Raw genomic sequence first — 17,740 nt, 5'->3', positions numbered from 1 at the left:
GGATGGCTACATGTAGAATACAGTACATGAACAGTTGATCTGCTTGATTTATATTGCGTGGTACTTTTGTTTGACATGATAGTGACAAGGCTGTCCTCGACTCATATTATAGCCTCAGGGAACGTAGTAGTCTAACCACTTTAGTTTATATATTTACAACTTTAACCTGCTAGTTCGTATTGGAAAATTTACAGCTGATGCTAGGTCATTTAGCTTTATAAAGTAGCTTTGACCTAAATATTATGCTTATTGCGTTCCATTCTCCTACAGCCTGCTAAAAGTGGTATAAACAGGTAGCTGACACTTCTTTCAATCCTAAATTTTTAGGCCAAATAATTGCTAGTTCCCTAATCTTGGAAAAAGAAAAAGTGCAATTTCATTTTTTTCGTGCTATTATATGTTTATTTCTTTTCGAAGTCAGTCCGTTCCTTGGCCGCCCTCTCTCAAGATGAGAATTTGAACCCAGCATAGTCCTTTTCTGCCGCCTCTAGCACAGCTTTTCGGTAGTTGGTGTAACCCGCAAGCCAGAAAATTCCAGGATTGTCTTCTCCTCTTGGGCCATTATTGCCGAAGATGTAAGATTTGACATTTCTGAACAAGCTACCGTTTGCAATCTGGCGGCAAAGATCCATCCACCCCTTCTTAGCTTCTGTATCAGCTTCAATGAGAACCGGCTTGCCTCCATTTTCTTTCTTCAACTTCTCGGCCTTGGCTATCATCCCACTGATAAAAGTACCTTGTGTCTCGATCATCGGTGGCATATTGCCGAGCGGCGATTGCGGGCCTGCGATAAAAAACATGTTGGGGAATCCCGTATCGCCGATCGATAAGTAAGAAGACACACCGTCTCGAGCCCACTGCTGGCTCAAGGTTTCATTACGGCCACTAATGTCGATGGTTGCGTAGCTGCCATCCACGACCTCAAAACCGGTCGCCAAGATAATGACATCTAGCTCATGCAGCTTCTCGGTGGTTCGGATACCGTTTTCAGTAACTTCTACAAAAGGGGTATGTTGGTAGTTAACGATATCAACATTCTTCTTGTTGAATGTCTCATAGTAATTAGAGAGTGTAACCGGTCGTTTGCCATAGAGTTCATTTGGCGTCAGCTTTTTAACTTTCTCCGGGTCCTCCACAATCTGAGCAATTTTCTTGTTGAAGAACTTGCAAAGTTCTTTGTTTGCCTCTTCACTAGAGTGAATATCGCCAAAGACTCCATACATATAGCTGAAGCCACTCTTCTTATTCCAGATGTCTTCCCAGATACGTTCCCGTTCTTCTGGGCTAACGCTCATGGCTGGAGTCGCCTGATGCTCCAAGGGCATTGCAGTAGGATGATTATCAACCATTTTCCAGATTTCATCATAATTTTTGTTGACGTTTGCTCTATACTCGGCCGATACAGGCTTGTTTGGGTGGGGAGCAACGTACTGTGCTGAGCGCTGGAAAGAAATTACCTGCTTTACATCATCTGCGATGTTTACCAAAATTTGCGCGCCAGAAGACCCATTACCAATAATACCAACTCTTTTATTCTTAAGATCATATTGCTCAGTCCATACACTAAAAAAGAGTTAGCTATAATGCTATCCGGTTTATAGCATCATCATCATCGACATCATCATAGAACTAACGCTGTGTGGTACACTGGACCCTTGAATTTATCAAGGCCAGTAATCTTAGGATAATTAGGCGTGTGGAAACACCCTACAGCCAAAATCAAGTATGTAGATTTCCAAACCTCACCATTGTCAAATGTGGCGGTCCATATAGACGATGCTGAGTCGAAAGAAGCCGATATCAGTTTAGTATTAAGTTGAATATCCTTCTCCAGGTCATACAGCTTCGCTATGTTTTTCAAGTATTGCAGGCTCCCTTGTTGTGACACATAGTGGTTCGGCCATTCGTCTGTCTGTAATAGATCCTTATTGAAGCGGAATCTATAAATCTCGCTGGCAGAATCGCTCGTCGCGCCGGGGTATTGGCTCCAGTACCATGTACCGCCAATTTCGGGAGCCTTATCAAAGCCTCTGACTGAAAGCCCAAGCTCCTTGAGCTTTAAGAGGTTATAAAGTCCACCAAAACCAGCCCCAATAACAATTGCATCAACAAATGACATGGTGAAGAGAAAGAGCCAAGGGGCAAGCACGCGTGTAAGAATAAAATATAACCACGGATAGACTTTGCTGACTACCGATCGAGTTACTGATTGGAACTGCTGCCAAAATTCTCAGGGAAATCCTGTCAGATATATACCATAACGAAGCTTACCAAAAACAGCGCATTGGTTTGGACTGTATGAAAGCTGAATAAAGTGGAAAGGCGTAATAAAGTGGAAGGGTGTAACAAAATATCGATAAAAGCATTGCGAAGTATTACTTAAGTTATGAAGGATTTCGATACTAAAAAGCGAAAAGCTCTATTTACACTGTATTTACTACTGTTTCAAGGATATATTTTGATCTAGTTGCTGATTAATTTACCATTTTAATAGATAATGTATTGTAAATTCCAATAACCCCTAGCATTGCGAATTTCTAGATTTATAAGCGCTAAAATTTAAGATTTAATCAAATATAAGCGCTAAAATCTGAGACAATTTAATACTTTATACAAATTTTGAGAATTTTATATTAGATATATTGCAAGCATTTATATAGGCAATTATTAAAATAAAGAGTTTAATATATACTTTTAACTAAATAATACTATATAACTTAGTATTTCAATATTTACTAAAGGCAATATTCTAGAATATAAAAAGTTAAAAGAAATATTATACTTTTTATATATTATAGTTTATAATAAAATTATATAATTGATTTGTATTTTGAAACTGTATTTGTAGATTATGATACATATTAAGAATAATTACAATAATATATTTACTTATTAGAATGTTATGTATATAACACTAAATTATATATACTAGTAGTGCAAGAAGGCAGGATTGTATCAGCCCTACGGATTTTTAAACTTATCTTTTATTCCGAGACGTCGTATCATCTGGTCTTACGACGTAGGACTAGATACTATATACTGCTAGGAGCGGGAAAATCCCTCTTGCATTGCCGCCGAGAAGGGTTCCTGCATGTTACTATGGCTTGAGGTGTATGACCAATGTTCCTGCTCTGTAAGAAATACTACATACAACTTAATCAAAGCTTATTTCAGATATTATTCAGCATTAGTATAAAAGATTACGCACGTTGTATATAAAGCAAGTTTAGAAAGTATGTTTACTTTAATATTATATACAAAAACAATTACTCTATATATATATATATAAATTTGGATGCAGTGTTTACTATACACTCAGGCAAACCCATTACTAGTATAAAAATAAGCCAAAAGTATTTATAAAACTGCAAGTCATGTTTTTTTTTTTAGCAGATAAATACCAAAGCGCCTTTAAACATCTTTTTCTTACAACTTGGTTTAAGGCAAGTTTACCACCAAGCTTAGATCCCCTCGCTAGCTTCGGCTTATAGGTATCCATTCGTTCCGCGATACCTTAGCAGTGTTACATTTCGATGGAACATGGTTTCGTAAAGCTTTGTTTGCTTACCAATACTTCGTGGATGCCTGATAGATTTATCAATTCTTATGTCTCTTTTTACGGATGCAACGGCTAATGCATGGTGATAGGATTACATTAAAGCAGCCATCTATTCCGCGTTCATCTAAGAGCTACTGCAACACGGGTAGCGTAACTGTTGTAGTAGGTATCAAGGTCTCGCCCCATAATTGCTTCTTCTAAGAGGAGGCGCTTATTGCGTTGGCAATCAGATACTACTAATAAGAAGCGCGAAGTATTTAGCCCTTGTCAACATCGTCAATTGCATGCTATTAAATGAATGTAAAGACCACTATAATTATATTCCTTGCAAACTCGATAGTGGGCATATCCAGAATTAAACCCTATTTTAATCAGAATAACCAATAGAGTACCTAGTGTATCACAGCATTACACTAAAAAAAAAAAAAAAAAAAAAAAAAAAAAAAAAAACAATCGCAATCGCAATCGCAATCTCCAACAGGGTTGTGCAAGGGAATGCGGCGATGATTGTGTTAATATGCAATGTAAAAACAGGAGTATATTCCGTAGTGTTTTTTTCCCCCTTAATATATGTATTTAGTCACGGATAATTAGCTTTATTGAATAGGAACATAAAAAAGATTGAGCAAAAATTCGGATATAAGATATGAATTTAAATGCTTTGCTATTTTTATTATATAAGAAGATGAATAATGCAGGATGTAGCGGTGTGCGCATTTATGTAAAGCAGAATTTCTTTTTATCAGGATACAGTCAGAAAAAAAAAACCGATTTTCTCGCAGCAACTTATCACTGAAACCCCAGAGCCCTTCAAGAGGAAACGATTGTCTGCTGCTAGGTCTGAAAGTGATTTGTCTTATTTTCTCATGTAACAGAATATGTATTAATCAGCTAGCTTAGAGTAATAAGCTAGACATTGTTGCCAAGAATGCCACATCCGCTTATTACTACGACGTAGTAAAAGATCGAGTGACTAAGATTAGGCCGATTCTTAGTAGACTACAGAGCAATGCCACTCAACTTCAGTTTACTATCTATTAGTGTCCAGAGAATAAGTACTACAGCTTGAATTATGCCACTTACTCGGCGAGTTCAGAAAACCTGTCAATTGGGTACATATCGATGTACGTCTCTTGATTATGGTCAGTAGTAAAAATGGCTACTTCCTTTTGCGAATTATCTAAAGCCAGAAGTGGTGAAAGACATCCGCCGCCAACGAGATAAAACCTACATCGCATTCTTTGGTGACCTAAATGTAAGCTTACTTTGCTGAAATAACCCACAGAGTAAGTGACTTGAATACTACTACGTGAATCAAAGTACCCTGAAGCATGGAGAGCTCCTCGCACTCTCTAATAGTAAACCCAGCTTTAATTTGTCTAGTTAGAGTGCGTTACATACTTGCCCTCCTTCCATGGCTCTATCAACTGTATGTGCAGAATGTCTCAGTATAGCACTCTTATAGCGGCACTAGCACCGCTAGTATTTCAGCTCCGGCAAAGTTCCTAGTTCACTGAGACCCGCAAACCACCTCAGCCGCAAATTGAGCCGGGTCAACTTGCTAGCTGCCGCCTGCTATTCGCCAAAACATGCCCTTAATTTTCATCATGGGACTCCGGATCCAGCTAAAGACATGCTTATCGAAATGATAGATGGGGGCTAGCGGGACAGGAAAGACCCGATGAGTGCCACGAGTAACTCCCCCTTGCAGACTGCGGCGGGAACGAAAGTAAGGGAAGCATCAAATGACGATGAAAGATGGAGCGGCTGAGGAGAGGCAACCCGAAGCGGCCGCGGCTATGTCTCAAAAGTCTTGCTTGAGAGCGAGGTGCTCGGATAATCTACTTCCTAACTGAGATCGCTCCCGGTGTTAGCTTCTGAAAGCCTCCGAAGGTAGATCCGCATCGTCAAATTTTGTGGAAACCTTTCAACAAATCGCGGTGAAGGTTGCAGTAGTCCTATTGCTCACCAGCCTTCTCCTTTTATTTTATTTGTTTCTTTACGTTCTGTTCTGATACTTTCATTGCTCTCTATTCAGAAGAATAATGATTGGAAGACTTGCTCAAGCAATCCGCTCTCCCGATGGCAGACATCTTCCACCAGATCACAGAGAGGAGCTGGGATTCCCTCCCGATAATGAGCAGGCAGGACGAGAGACAGGCAGCAATGACAAACGGATTACAATAACGGGAACCGATCACAATGCGCTAATTCCAACAAACGATAAGCTCCTTGCTTTTCGTTCCCTGACAGGCATCGACACTGTCCCTGCATTGTCAAGCACTGGCCATGCCAGGCGCGCTGCACCCAACATTGGCCTGTACTCCAGGGTCGTACAAGCTGAGCAGAAGGCAGCTCATAACTACCGCATCTTCCACAGCCTAATTAATTTTTGCCTTGGGGCTCAAATTGTCGTCGCAGCGGCGTTGACTGCAATTGGAGCAGCGAACGGCTCTCGTCACGCAGTTACCGGACTAGGTGCCATGAACACAATCATGGCGGGCATATTGACGTACCTCAAGGGCTCTGGCCTCCCTGATCGCTTCAAAGCTCACGAGAACCAATGGAGAGAGATTCGTGAATTTATTGAGCAGCGAGAGCGAGAACTCTGTTTACTAGACTGCCCTCTCGACGCACAAGAAGAAGTTGCCATCGTGGAGGAAATGTACAATCAAGCCAAAGCTGAGCTAGATGCGAAACCGTTTGAAATCCGTTCGCATTTTGGAGGGAGCCACCAGTCTCAACAAAAGACACATGATAGTTCGATAAGGTCCGTAGTGCATAGAGCAGCTGTCAAAGTTGCTCAATCTACGGATGCACTGTCCACGCCAACACCACCACCGGCAAGCAGCAAATAATGCCAATATGAAACCAAAATGAAGCGGACGCTAATATAACTACTCACACTACGCACCTCCATATTCGGCTAAATACTTTCTAATGCGCTATATTTTCTTTTCTTTCTCTTCCTCCTCTTCTTTTTGGATGCGTCATGGAGTAGGTGGAAATTGGCGTTGAGATGTTAGGTTGAAAGCCTGGTTTGGTATATCTATGGGGACTGCGGGCATGTTCCAGGATTTGTATAAGATCATGGAGCAAGAAAAGGCAGGAATTTAAAACAACGGGTCATAAGCTTACTTTATTCACGGAACACTATTGACAGCAAGGCCAAGAATCTTAATAAACACTGCCTTTCTTTCCTTTTCCTTTTCCTTTTTCTCATGCAGTGGCTTCTACATATGAACTCCTCTTAAATCAAGGTGCGCTGATAAGTTGCTCTCGATTCTTAGTCGATTTATAAATATTTACTGCAGCTAATCCCTTGGGCGAGGTATGTTCCGTCAGCGTGCACCAGTTTCCCCTTCAAAGAGATACTTCAATAAGGTTTTGGTTGCCAGACAATTATATCTCAGTTCCAAAGTAAGAGTGCATTGTGTACAATAGAGGCACTCAGCCTCTGGCATATATATATATGCGCCTTTGTGATCCCATGGGTTTCCAAAAGCATTGTGCCTTGAAGCTGTGCTGTCTCAAGTATAGCGATGGGCATAACTGTTGACAGGAAGGTCGGAGTGGACGACGAAAGTCACTGCGTAATGTGAATTAGAGAACGAAAATGTTAGATTTGAGTAGGAAAATGAATGTATTTGTAGACAAAAAGCAGCTCTGCCCCTTTGTATTTGACGATTGAACAATATTAACAAGAGCGAAGCTCTAACCAACTACGAGTATTGGACAATATAGACAGAGCCAACAAAGATGAGTAACAATCAACTTCCAAGTATTAATTGAGCAGATACATTAACAGACGCTTGTAGCATATTTAGGCAGCACGTTCTGTAGCCGCTTCCGTATATCATCCAACCCAGATCCCGGCCCCGATTCGCCGATTGTAAATCGCTAGCCAGCATTTCATCGATTAGTGGTACATAAAAAGTTACTGAACGAAATGACCAAACATCTTGCCTCCCGAAAAATTAATCCTAACGTCTTATAACGCGCAATGGGGTGCGATTTGAGGAATTTGCCAAGAAGCATAACAGATAGCGACAATACATGTTCGCTATTCATCGGGTATCTATAAAACATTGTGCGATAAATATAAATGAAAAGGTCAAGTTACCATTTGACGTTAATTACGCCTTGAACTCATACTCCTCGTCTCTAAAATGTAAAGTTGACTGGGTTTTCATCCAAAAATTGCCCCAGCTCGGGAAAGTTCATAAAGGGCAAGTCATTGGCCATACTAAGGATATTTGCCGGCATTTCATATACACGTCTTGTATGCGGTAGATCTGATGGAAGAGTGGGAATACCAGCAGATGTTGTGTGAGGGTACGGCTGCGGTGGCGAGGTCATTGCTTGGCTGGCTTCTAAATACCCTAGGTTACCGCGCTGATGTTGATCTCTTTCGCCCATATCTCGCCCGGATAACGTGGGAATTGGGAGTGTCTGCTCAGAAGTTCTTGCCAATGGGACGTTCACTCTAGAACTATTGCCTTGACCTGCCTCCATATCCAGCCGCACAAGCCCTGTCGGCCGGTCAGGACTGTATGCGGATTGTACTAGTGATGTGGTTCCGTCGAGACTCGATGAAATTTGCGACGTAGCCCTGCTACCTCGAGCGCGAAAGTTATCCATGGCCTCATGAATGTTATGTAACCGCTCTAGAAGACGTTGGGAGACAGGTGATGTTAATGAAAGTCGCTGGATTAGCTCTACAGCGTCAAACGCATCTTGGAGGCACGAGGCTCGGTTTGTGTCGTCGTTAATACTACCCAGCACAAGCAGCATTGATGAAAGAGCAGATTCGAGAAAGTGGTTGAACGTTTTGTGCTGTGCATGATAAATGTCCGTCTCATCGGCCAAGCGGACTAGAGTTCGAATGGTATCATGGGAAACATCAGCTAGAACATTAACTGTGGATGGATCAAGACTATTCGATCCGAGCCGGTTTGCCGATGTCCTGTGTACAATAATTCTCATTTGGTTTGCCCTTAGATGAAGGAGTAAGCAGATCCTATACTCCCCACGGTTGTCTCTTGAAGGATCATATTTCTTGGTGGTATCGTATTGGAGATTAGACGGTAAGTTACGCTTCCACTGAACAACACGAAAGTCAAGAAAATCGCGTGTCATATCAGACACGGAGCCAGTTATCGGTTCCAGCAGCCATTTCCTTACATCTGATGAAATTCGGCAATATGAGACCATACTCATAACGTAGCATGTAGAAAGTGAGTCGCCCTAGTTCATTAGTGAGATTAAGCACCGCTTAGAGATTGTATTTTATTTAATTTTTTTCTTTTTCCTTTTTTTTCCAACTTACCTCCAGCATAGGATGGCGGTCAATCTCGGTATCGTGTACTGCAAATGGCAGCTCTGTGCCGAAGCTCCAACGCCGGTCAAGCGTGTAGACACACCAGTATAGCATCTCACCAGCTGCAGCAATCTGGCCCCCGTCCTGAAGACTCAGGTCTCCAGAGTTTCGAGAACTATTTTCCTGAAGTAATCGCAAAACATTGCCAATGCCTCTCCAGGCAAGAACTTCCCGATCGCTGAGGAAGAAAAATATAGTCTAGTTCGTAAGCCACAAAACCGTTAGACATTTCGCATATTCTACTGCCTCTCCAGATGCTTCAGACTTACGGCGAGTATGAGGAGGCACAAATCGGCGGCATTGACAGTGCTATCGAGCTGAGTCCTTGCCACTGTTCCTGCATAGATTTCTTCAACCCAAGGGTTTGCTATTTCGATGGTCCGGGCATCTGCGAAAATGGATATAATAGCCAAGACATGGATTGCAATATTCTCGATTTGAATACGGCTGGCTTTGCCACCAGGAGGCGGCGCCGGCTGTCGCGATGGATCATCTTTCGTGTTCCTCACGTCGCCCTCTGTGATTTGGCGCCTCAGCTCATCGAGGTTGAGGAAGGGATACTGTATGCCAATCTCTTCCTCATAGAGTGCAATGATATTAAGCCACCGGCCATTATCGACATAAGCCAATGCGTTTCCAGGAGCGTTGTTCGCTCTATGGATAAGCAGCTTCTCCAGAAAATACGTCACGGGCACCCCATATTGGCTTTGAGCTTTTGCCTTTTGGGTGGATGCAGGCTTCGTCGTGGTCAACAACCTCTCCGCAAGCTGTAGATAGTAATCTGAGCTCCGCAATCCATTGGCTTTGGTAGAGGCAGTGGAAGCAGGAGTCACATTATTAGTGGCTGCTGGATGAGAATGTCCTTGACCAGGCTGAGAAGATGGAGCAGCTTGCCCCTGGTTCTGCGTGCGCATAGAAGAGCCATCATTTTCTACCGTGTTTCTAAAGCAAGCAGGTGAGATACATTGCACCGGACTTAGTGGCCAGGATGAGTCTTACGAAGCGCGATTGCGATTTCGAAACCGCGTAGTACGGTCATAGAGGCAATTGTGATTGCTCTCCCTGCAGGCCTTACATGGGCGCTCTCCGCTGCATTTGGTCTTGCGCCGCTGGCATTCGTCGCTAGAAGGTGTCATTAAAGGAAGGCCCCATCAGATACAAGGACAGCCACGCCACACTCACCAAGCAACGCGCGTATATGAGTGTCTCCTCTTTCTGGAGGGCTGCGGCTGAGGCGAGGGCTTGGATACCGGCGCTCCCACGCTTCCGCCTAACGTTTCATCCATGGTAACAAATCGTCGACGACGGCAAATTAGTCAGGCCTGTCGACGGCGATTCGCTCTGCGGGTCCCAGCGGCGCGTCACTTGTTGGATGAAAGCAAATTCCCACAATGGAAGCTGGAGACCGGATAGCTCGCTCAGGGCATCTCAAACCATACAGTGCTTGACAAGAAGCATCGCACTTGTTTAACAACCATGCGTCGCAAACTATCCGTACCTGGCTGTCTGTTGAGAGCTCATACTAAAAGATCGACTCTGACATTCACACGCAAGGAGCTGGTCGGAAAGCGGAGCGATATTATTCCGGCTGCTGTAGTTACTAAGCACAGGCTTGTACTGCATGAGACGATTGGCTAGTAGCGTTTGTGCTTCTGGCAACGGTCCTGTTTTAGGCAGGTGTAGAAAAAGAGACTCCGATACGCGCCCGCATTGTCTACGCTACTCTGCGGCCAAAAGTGTAGTATAGCATAGGCCATATGCAAATAGATGTCTCATTTCGCTCTAAGTCAATATACAAAATGGTAGAACGGTTGTGTCGTGATTCGTAGACCTAGTGAACATGAGATCTTAAGATTGGTGCCATTTTCAGCTATTAGCAAATACCTTACGGATGTCTTAATATTTATGCATGGCAATGGTATAATGCCTACTGTCAACTAACATGGACGGATATTCCACAAACGACGTTGAGAAGATATCATTTGGAAAGCAGGCCTAGTTTATTGAGACCACAGAGCGAGTAAGAGATAAAGCGCCGCTACATCACGCATCCCTTTAAGGTACAAAATCTGTGATTGCCACTTTGTTCTGCCGAATATTAATTCATGACGCTGAATTTTTACCAAGGCTCACAACTGTCCTCATCCTTTTACCGTCTAATAGCCTGTATTTTGATGCGGCGATAAACAACTGTCTGTGCATTCGTTTTAGGGGGCATAGAATCACACTCAAAAGAGGCAGAAAATCAGCCATAAACAAATAAAAGATGAGATTTTGTGGTCCTATAGTTTTTCCTCCATATCCTACAATAAACAACCAACAAGCTTTATTCTATCATGAATCATCCTCATTCACTCAATATGAGTTCCCAAGCTATCTCTTCTACGGTTCAACATGTTCATTACTCTTCTTCCGGAAGAGGCTTGTCCAGTCCAAGGCGCTGTATGGAGCTTGGGAACTCTTTGGGGTTGGGTTTATTGGCATCGACAAGGTATGTCTTTGGTGTCTTATCGACTAGAAGGCGAATTAGATCAGGTCGCATGTAGTGTCCACCCTTTTTCCACAGTCATTAGTTAGCGCATCGAAAAGGTCTGAAGCATTGATAAGAGTACATACAAAATCAGCGAGACGCTTGGTTAGAATAGTCTCATCGAGATCGATATCGACGATAAAGATTCCCTCAAAATCCTTGGGAGGATCTTCCACGGCGCGGAAACCGTCCGGTCGGTAGATGCGTGCGAATCCATTGCCGATGACGGCAGCCTCTGCATCAACGGCTGCTTCGTCATTCTGGAGACGCTTAGGCAGATTGAGACGAGCACCTTCTCTGGTGACGACCTGGCTGGGGGCGAGCGTCCATGTGCCAGTTTCATAGGCGTAAGCAGGAGTCACGAGCTCAGACTGGGCTTCCGAGATGTTCGTGTACGGGTCGGGATACTTCAGAGAAGACGCAGGGGGGTAGACAGGCCAAGCGGCGACATGAACTTCCTCGTATTGAGCAGCAGCGTTCGCCTTGAGGAATGGGTTCATCTGTAGTAAATTAATATGACTGAAGCATTCCACTTACAACTTGTAGCGACTCACATTTTCCCAGCAGTTGAGGTGACCCAGGTTCCCAATTTCAGTCTCAACAACGGTGTTCAAGGAATCGCCAGTGCCCTCACCAAAAACAAGCTTCTCAACGTGTGTGGGCTTAATCTTGCGGCGGTGGTTAATAACGTTGCCATTGGGGTCAATGATGATCTGGGCAATGTAAAGGCTGTGGCCCTCAACCTCAGAGTAGCCCAAAGAGACATAAATCTGGGCCTTGCGAGCAGCAGCTCTAATGCGGCTCATCTCTTCGGAATCCGGACGAAGACTGTTCTTGAAATAGTCCTTGAGAAGTGGCAGAGAATCTTGATAATTCACACGCCATCCCCAGTACGTGTATCTATGATTAACAATCGGTTAGCTTCAACTTCTTATGCTCCGTAACCTTCTAGTATCTCATACCCAGGAATCCCTAAGGTATTTTATCAGTAAAATGTTCTTCTACCATCCATTATATTTTGACTTACAAACTTCAGGGAAAGCAATGAGTTTACATCCCTTTTCTCCAGCTTCAAGAATGAATTTTACAGTCTTTTGAATACACTTCTCCAAGTTAAACCAGCCTGGTTCAGCCTGAACACAGGCAGCCTTGTATTGGCGGATAGTTGCAACCATTTTTGCGTTGAATTTATAGATTTTGATGAAGATGCTGGTTTGAAGGCTATTGGATTGGTGGTGAGTGTTATTTGACTATTATTTCAAACAACAAGACGTCTAGATGTCATTATATTTATATTCAATGTACAGTGTGTCATGTCCTACATTCAACAAATCAACCGCCATCTCCGCCGTCACATCATATTCTGCGCAAATATTCTAGTAATTTTCTCATTATCTTTCTTGCTATCCATCTTCATAGTCACTGCCAGTATGCCGCATACGCCGCCGACGAATCTCGGCCATCGGAATCTCGGTGATGTTATTTCCATACTTCCAAGGCGTTGGCCCAGTGAGCACGGAAAAATCTTGTGGGACTGATCATATCGAACCACCAGCTAGGAGTAAGTCCCGTAACTAGCGGCCAAGCTTTGGCTGCAGTAATCCAGCTGGTGAATACGTTTCCTATGCGGTAGTTCCACGATGCGGATACCGGGAGACATTCATGAATAGTATGGAGCACTAATAGACTCATTTGCCGCCGTACCCTGCAGTATTCTCTGCAATATTCTCTTACACGAAAAAGGGCCGGCGCCGCATTCGCCGCACATGCCGCACATTCGTACACAGCCCGCAGAGCTCAATGATGAAGAAATTTAAAGCTGCTCTGGATGATAGATAGTCCATATCACTGTTATCTTTTGACTAGAAGTTGGTTGCGATTATCACTAGCTACTATGAAAAAGGGTGGTCAAAATTCATCCTTTTTTTGGCCAGGCGCCACTACCGCAAAGGGGGTTGATCCTACTCCCACAAGAAAACGTGTGAGAAATGACCTCGCACTGCAACGGCGGATTCCGGAACAAGGATGGATAAGCTGTCATTGAATATCCACAAGCTAGAGCCGCCCAATGAGCCCTTTCGGCGCCTGGAGTTGGTGGTCGGATTCGGTATTCGCAATGACGTTGTCTGTCAGTCAGGTGTGAATCGTACATACATATGCCTCCAGTTAACCAAATACCAGCTAGCCGGCAGACTCCACAAAGTAGAAATCATATTGCTCCGGAGTCGTAATGTGCCTCGAATGGAGGAGAACCGGCCCTGCGGGCCGCTGGCCAGCCGTCTCAAATAGGCGCTATGACAGGCTTGCTGATAGGAAAAAATACTAATTGTACACGAGATAACTTATCAGCAACATTCTGAGCCTCTGCACACACCTCTTTCTAGTCAATTTCTCCTACCATTGTAAGGGCACGATTACCCCAAGCTCCTAGCCGTATCTCGACTGAGAGCGGTGGATCAAGAAAAGATCCCTGACTTCCTCGCTATGGGTGTGTGTGCATCTATCTACAGCCGCCTTATCCTCCGGCAAACTTGCTTACCAGCCAAATGGCTGTACGTACAACCCTATAGCAAACTTACTCAGTATTAGATGTAACGCCGTATTGCTTTAGAGAAAAAAAAAAAACTGCTGCTGTTCATAGGCCAGGGTCGGAAGTGCCATATACCTAGTAGTTACTCACTGCAATGCTACTAGGTATATCCAGCCTTAAGCCGGCCCAGGGTTTCATCAATGTAACCTGACATTACGTAGGGCGTATTGCATTGCCGCGCTGCTGTCAATGGAAATAGTCCACACTGCGGCCGGTAATTGGATACAACTTGGGCTTTTGTGGCGTGGTGACAGGATCCACTCAGCGATGACGGTTTTCTTTCGGTATGAATAGTAATACTATAAGAAGCGACAAAGGGCGCCAACGAGGCTTACATCAGTGGCCAGCATATACCACGACCAAGTTAGTATCAAGGGCGTGAAAAGACAGCCTGAGTTTGATCGTTTTGCAGTAGAAAAGCTGGCAAGGACCTAAAAAACCGGGCATCTAAGAGAGACTTGATCTCACATTGCAAAATAGTGATGCGCTGCCTCGCTGAACGGTCCAAGTACCGATACCGTTTATACGTCTTATCTTGCATCACTTGACAGTGATAATGGCATCATGGAAGGCTAAACGGATAATGATAGATGATTAAGTATCATTTAATACTCTGACTGACTGTGCCAGGAGAGTACCTAGGCGTAATACAGAACTCATAGTTAAGGATAAAAAAAGATAGCCGCCTATGTTGCATTCCTAGCTGCATTTAGAGTAGAGGGGTATCCGTGATTTGGCTGCATGCATCATCAATATATTGCCCCGTATCGGCAGCTGTAGCTGTGACATAGAAAGTATTAAAAAAAAAGATAAGATAATAAAAGGAGGGGGAGAGAGAGAGGCAAAGGAGAGGGGTCGATCAGCCTTATCCTGAATTTGATTATAATCAAATGATAACGATGTCGTGGTTTTACAACTGGAATGGTACTGTGCTCCTGGTGGCACTATCTACCATCCTGATACCTCAACATTTCCTGGGTATCCTTCCCAGAAGCCTTGGGTAGCATCTGCAAATGACGCCTGCATAGTAGAGTCAATATCGAAGTGCGTATCAAAAAGGTCATAATCGGCAGGCGGTACCACGCCAAATTCATGAGACACAAGCTCGGTCTCATTCGTATTAATATCATGCGTAGTTGTTGTTGTTGTTGTTGTTTCTTCTTGTTCAGATGTAATCTATTCGGATTGTCAACTATGGCTGGGATATGCATGCATGGATAAAAAGACTTACTGCAACATCTTCTTCGCTTCCACTATCAGCAGGGTGAACAGGGGAAGGCTGCAAGGCGCCATAATCGATGATGGCATTTCGCATTTCTCGTCTGGCACTCGGACTCATCGCCTGGTTGCCCTTTGACTTGGAATTGCTATAAAATATGTGCATCGCTTTGATAGTTTCGCGCTGGGAGAGTAGCTGGTCAGCAATGTCTTAGGAAAGGAAGAGAAGAGACTAGAAGGAAGGAGGAGTGATTTACCCAGGTATCAGCCATAGGCCAGGCTTGCCTCATATCTTTGAGGAAAACGCATCCATCAATAATGCGCTGTCGCCAGCTCTCGATTTGGGGGTCGCCCTCGCTTACGTGAGGGAAATGCCAAAAGTACAGCAATGTTCCGACAGCTGTATAGATAGTGAAGCCTATCCATGGAACCAAGCCACGTAGGAAGAATAAACCAAACCCACGAATCTCTTGAAGCATTTCGCACACCTGGTCGGCAACCTTTGCAAGCTCTCTGGAAGAAAATATAGTCCACTGCTTCCTATCGCCGTTCTCCAACTCCGCCTCTTCGTGCATTTCTAGTTCCGGCAGGTAAGATCGGTAAAGGAATATAACAGACATGAAATAAATACAATGCATGTAGCAATACGCTTGTCCTTGATTCTGGACGCTGTGAGCATGCAATAATGATAAGTCATATCTCAGGCGTGGAGGCAGTGATTCCCTCCAGGCGTTTAAGCGAACTAATAAACGCTGGAGTTCTGACTCTGGTTGCCACGGAGGCGTATTATTTGGATGCGAAGAGCAGGACCACTTGGCAACAGCACCCCAGACGTCGGCGACTCTCATGCTGTACGCGACGATACCGAGTTTGCCGAGAGGGATATGAGGATTGCCATCGGATCGGAAACCGTCAATATGGGGACATAGGACAGGTTCGCCAAATATAAAGTTGCCTGAGTCGCACGGCAGTTGAATGTGCATGCTGTCTGCAGCAAGTAACCGCTCACGGCCCTTACCGCCGCTTAACAGGCTGTCCATGAGGAAACACGTCCATGCGGTACGCCGCCGTTCCTCTCCGTGAATGAACTCTTCTTTGGACTGGGCCACGACCGGAGGATCGTCGAATAAGCCCATGATTTGAGCCATTCTCACGGCCATCCCAAGGTAGACCCATGCGCGTCTCCCCTCACCCGAGCCCCATGAATGGCCTGTGAGCATGAGAAGAACTTGGATCCGCTGCAGGCTCGGCTCATCGATTGATGGAAGGATGAGCGATCTCGTATGTGCGGCGAAATAGTTGCTAGTCTGAATCTGACTAGAGAATCCCTCTGGTGGTTTTTGAGAAAATCTTGACAGTGGGCCAAGTCAGCTTCCATGTCAACAGCTCATGAAGAATGGATGGGAAATTATGAGCAATTATGAGCAATTATGAACGAACCTCACTGTAATAGCCAGCATCGCCCACGCAACAGACCGATCCAGCACCTTGTTGCGGATTGCGGCGAAGAAAGTAGGAATGTGATGAAACGACCATTTATAGGAACATCTCAGATAGCTCTCTTTCACCTCATCCGTCACGTAATCCAACGGGTCCGTCTCCCACAGGTTGATCTTGGGATGCTCATCGGGGTCCTCAGCGCTGCTATTCTGAGCTACCGTCGGGGTAGATAAAATTGAGGCTGCAATGTTGCCGTCTGCTGATATAGACGCATTAGGTGCGGCACGCGCCTGACGCTCAAGTCGCGAGCGCCGAAAGATGAACGAGGTTCCCTTGGGAGGGAAGATGCACTCATCTCCTCTCTCTTTGCAGCGGATACACGGCGGCCCACCGGAATGGATACACTGAAGGCAATTAGCACGGGCGAGAAGCCAGGGCATCAAGAAGCTGGGTTGGGTTTACTCTTCTTTTCGAAGTCCGACATGCGCCGCAGGCAATTGATTTCTTCATCACCGCGGTCTTGAGCTGCTCATTTTCTACGGACGCGTGACCGTCCCGGGGGGTTGAAATGGGTCAACCAGAAACATACAACGGGAGACAGCCCAACTGTGTATGTCTTTACATTAAATGACGCCCTGGATACTGCAGAACAGCTGCCTTCAATGCTGGTTGTGAGCATGTGGCCAAGACGGTACGAAAGCGCCGGCCTCATACTGAGCATTTGCCCTCGCCTGCTTTCTGCTTACCTAACTCGAGCAAGGATATGGACTCCACGCGCGTGACAGACGATTCTTGCCTAAGGCAGGAAATGATCCTGCTTAGATAAGGCAATCCCATTGCTTATTACCGACAATGCATGTGAGTACGGAGTAATTAAGCGCTTATCATGCCCGTATAACAAGGAAGCTCTCCCATAGTTTGCATTCTTCGCTTCAATTGTCTTCTATCCGGAGAAGCTGAGAATCAGATTTCCATCAATTCCATCGCGACGTATCAATCCTATTATCGCTGGTTGCCTGTAGG

The 17,740-nt window shown here is 44.6% G+C and overlaps 5 protein-coding genes across 5 annotated transcripts; 1 reads left to right on the top strand and 4 right to left on the bottom strand.

Annotated features, from left to right (window-relative positions):
• Window positions 1–7: 7 nt before the first annotated feature.
• Window positions 8–2,366, bottom strand: TrAFT101_010711 (uncharacterized protein). Its single transcript, XM_024907112.2, has 3 exons — window positions 2,272–2,366; window positions 1,635–2,218; window positions 8–1,563 (listed from the first exon to the last, which is right to left on the bottom strand). The coding sequence occupies exons 2-3, from the start codon at window positions 2,117–2,119 to the stop codon at window positions 444–446; spliced, it is 1,605 nt and encodes a 534-aa protein (XP_024755535.1). The 5' UTR covers window positions 2,120–2,218; window positions 2,272–2,366; the 3' UTR covers window positions 8–443.
• A 3,238-nt stretch (window positions 2,367–5,604) lies between these two features.
• On the top strand, window positions 5,605–6,417 carry TrAFT101_010710 (uncharacterized protein; the record flags this gene model as incomplete). Its single annotated transcript, XM_024904594.1, has 1 exon — window positions 5,605–6,417. The coding sequence occupies one exon, from the start codon at window positions 5,605–5,607 to the stop codon at window positions 6,415–6,417; it is 813 nt and encodes a 270-aa protein (XP_024755534.1).
• An 806-nt stretch (window positions 6,418–7,223) lies between these two features.
• On the bottom strand, window positions 7,224–10,430 carry TrAFT101_010709 (uncharacterized protein). The gene is made up of 5 exons (XM_024904593.2): window positions 10,122–10,430; window positions 9,939–10,061; window positions 9,209–9,881; window positions 8,889–9,137; window positions 7,224–8,806 (listed from the first exon to the last, which is right to left on the bottom strand). The coding sequence occupies exons 1-5, from the start codon at window positions 10,223–10,225 to the stop codon at window positions 7,724–7,726; spliced, it is 2,232 nt and encodes a 743-aa protein (XP_024755533.2). The 5' UTR covers window positions 10,226–10,430; the 3' UTR covers window positions 7,224–7,723.
• A 754-nt stretch (window positions 10,431–11,184) lies between these two features.
• TrAFT101_010708 (uncharacterized protein) lies at window positions 11,185–12,697 on the bottom strand. The gene is made up of 5 exons (XM_024904592.2): window positions 12,497–12,697; window positions 12,432–12,441; window positions 12,024–12,369; window positions 11,556–11,969; window positions 11,185–11,493 (listed from the first exon to the last, which is right to left on the bottom strand). Exons 1-5 carry the CDS (start codon window positions 12,642–12,644, stop codon window positions 11,341–11,343), a joined length of 1,071 nt encoding a protein of 356 aa, XP_024755532.1. The 5' UTR covers window positions 12,645–12,697; the 3' UTR covers window positions 11,185–11,340.
• Window positions 12,698–14,368: 1,671 nt separating this feature from the next.
• TrAFT101_010707 (uncharacterized protein) lies at window positions 14,369–17,434 on the bottom strand. Its single transcript, XM_066129044.1, has 6 exons — window positions 17,180–17,434; window positions 16,718–17,121; window positions 15,535–16,627; window positions 15,291–15,461; window positions 15,140–15,235; window positions 14,369–15,079 (listed from the first exon to the last, which is right to left on the bottom strand). Exons 1-6 carry the CDS (start codon window positions 17,225–17,227, stop codon window positions 15,008–15,010), a joined length of 1,884 nt encoding a protein of 627 aa, XP_065985174.1. The 5' UTR covers window positions 17,228–17,434; the 3' UTR covers window positions 14,369–15,007.
• Between the last annotated feature and the right edge of the window lie 306 nt (window positions 17,435–17,740).

Source organism: Trichoderma asperellum, chromosome 6 (genome assembly GCF_020647865.1).
Source record: "Trichoderma asperellum chromosome 6, complete sequence".
Lineage (NCBI taxonomy): Eukaryota > Fungi > Ascomycota > Sordariomycetes > Hypocreales > Hypocreaceae > Trichoderma > Trichoderma asperellum.
The sequence above is the reverse complement of the archived record's forward strand: the minus strand, read 5'-3'. Positions and strand labels throughout refer to the sequence as shown.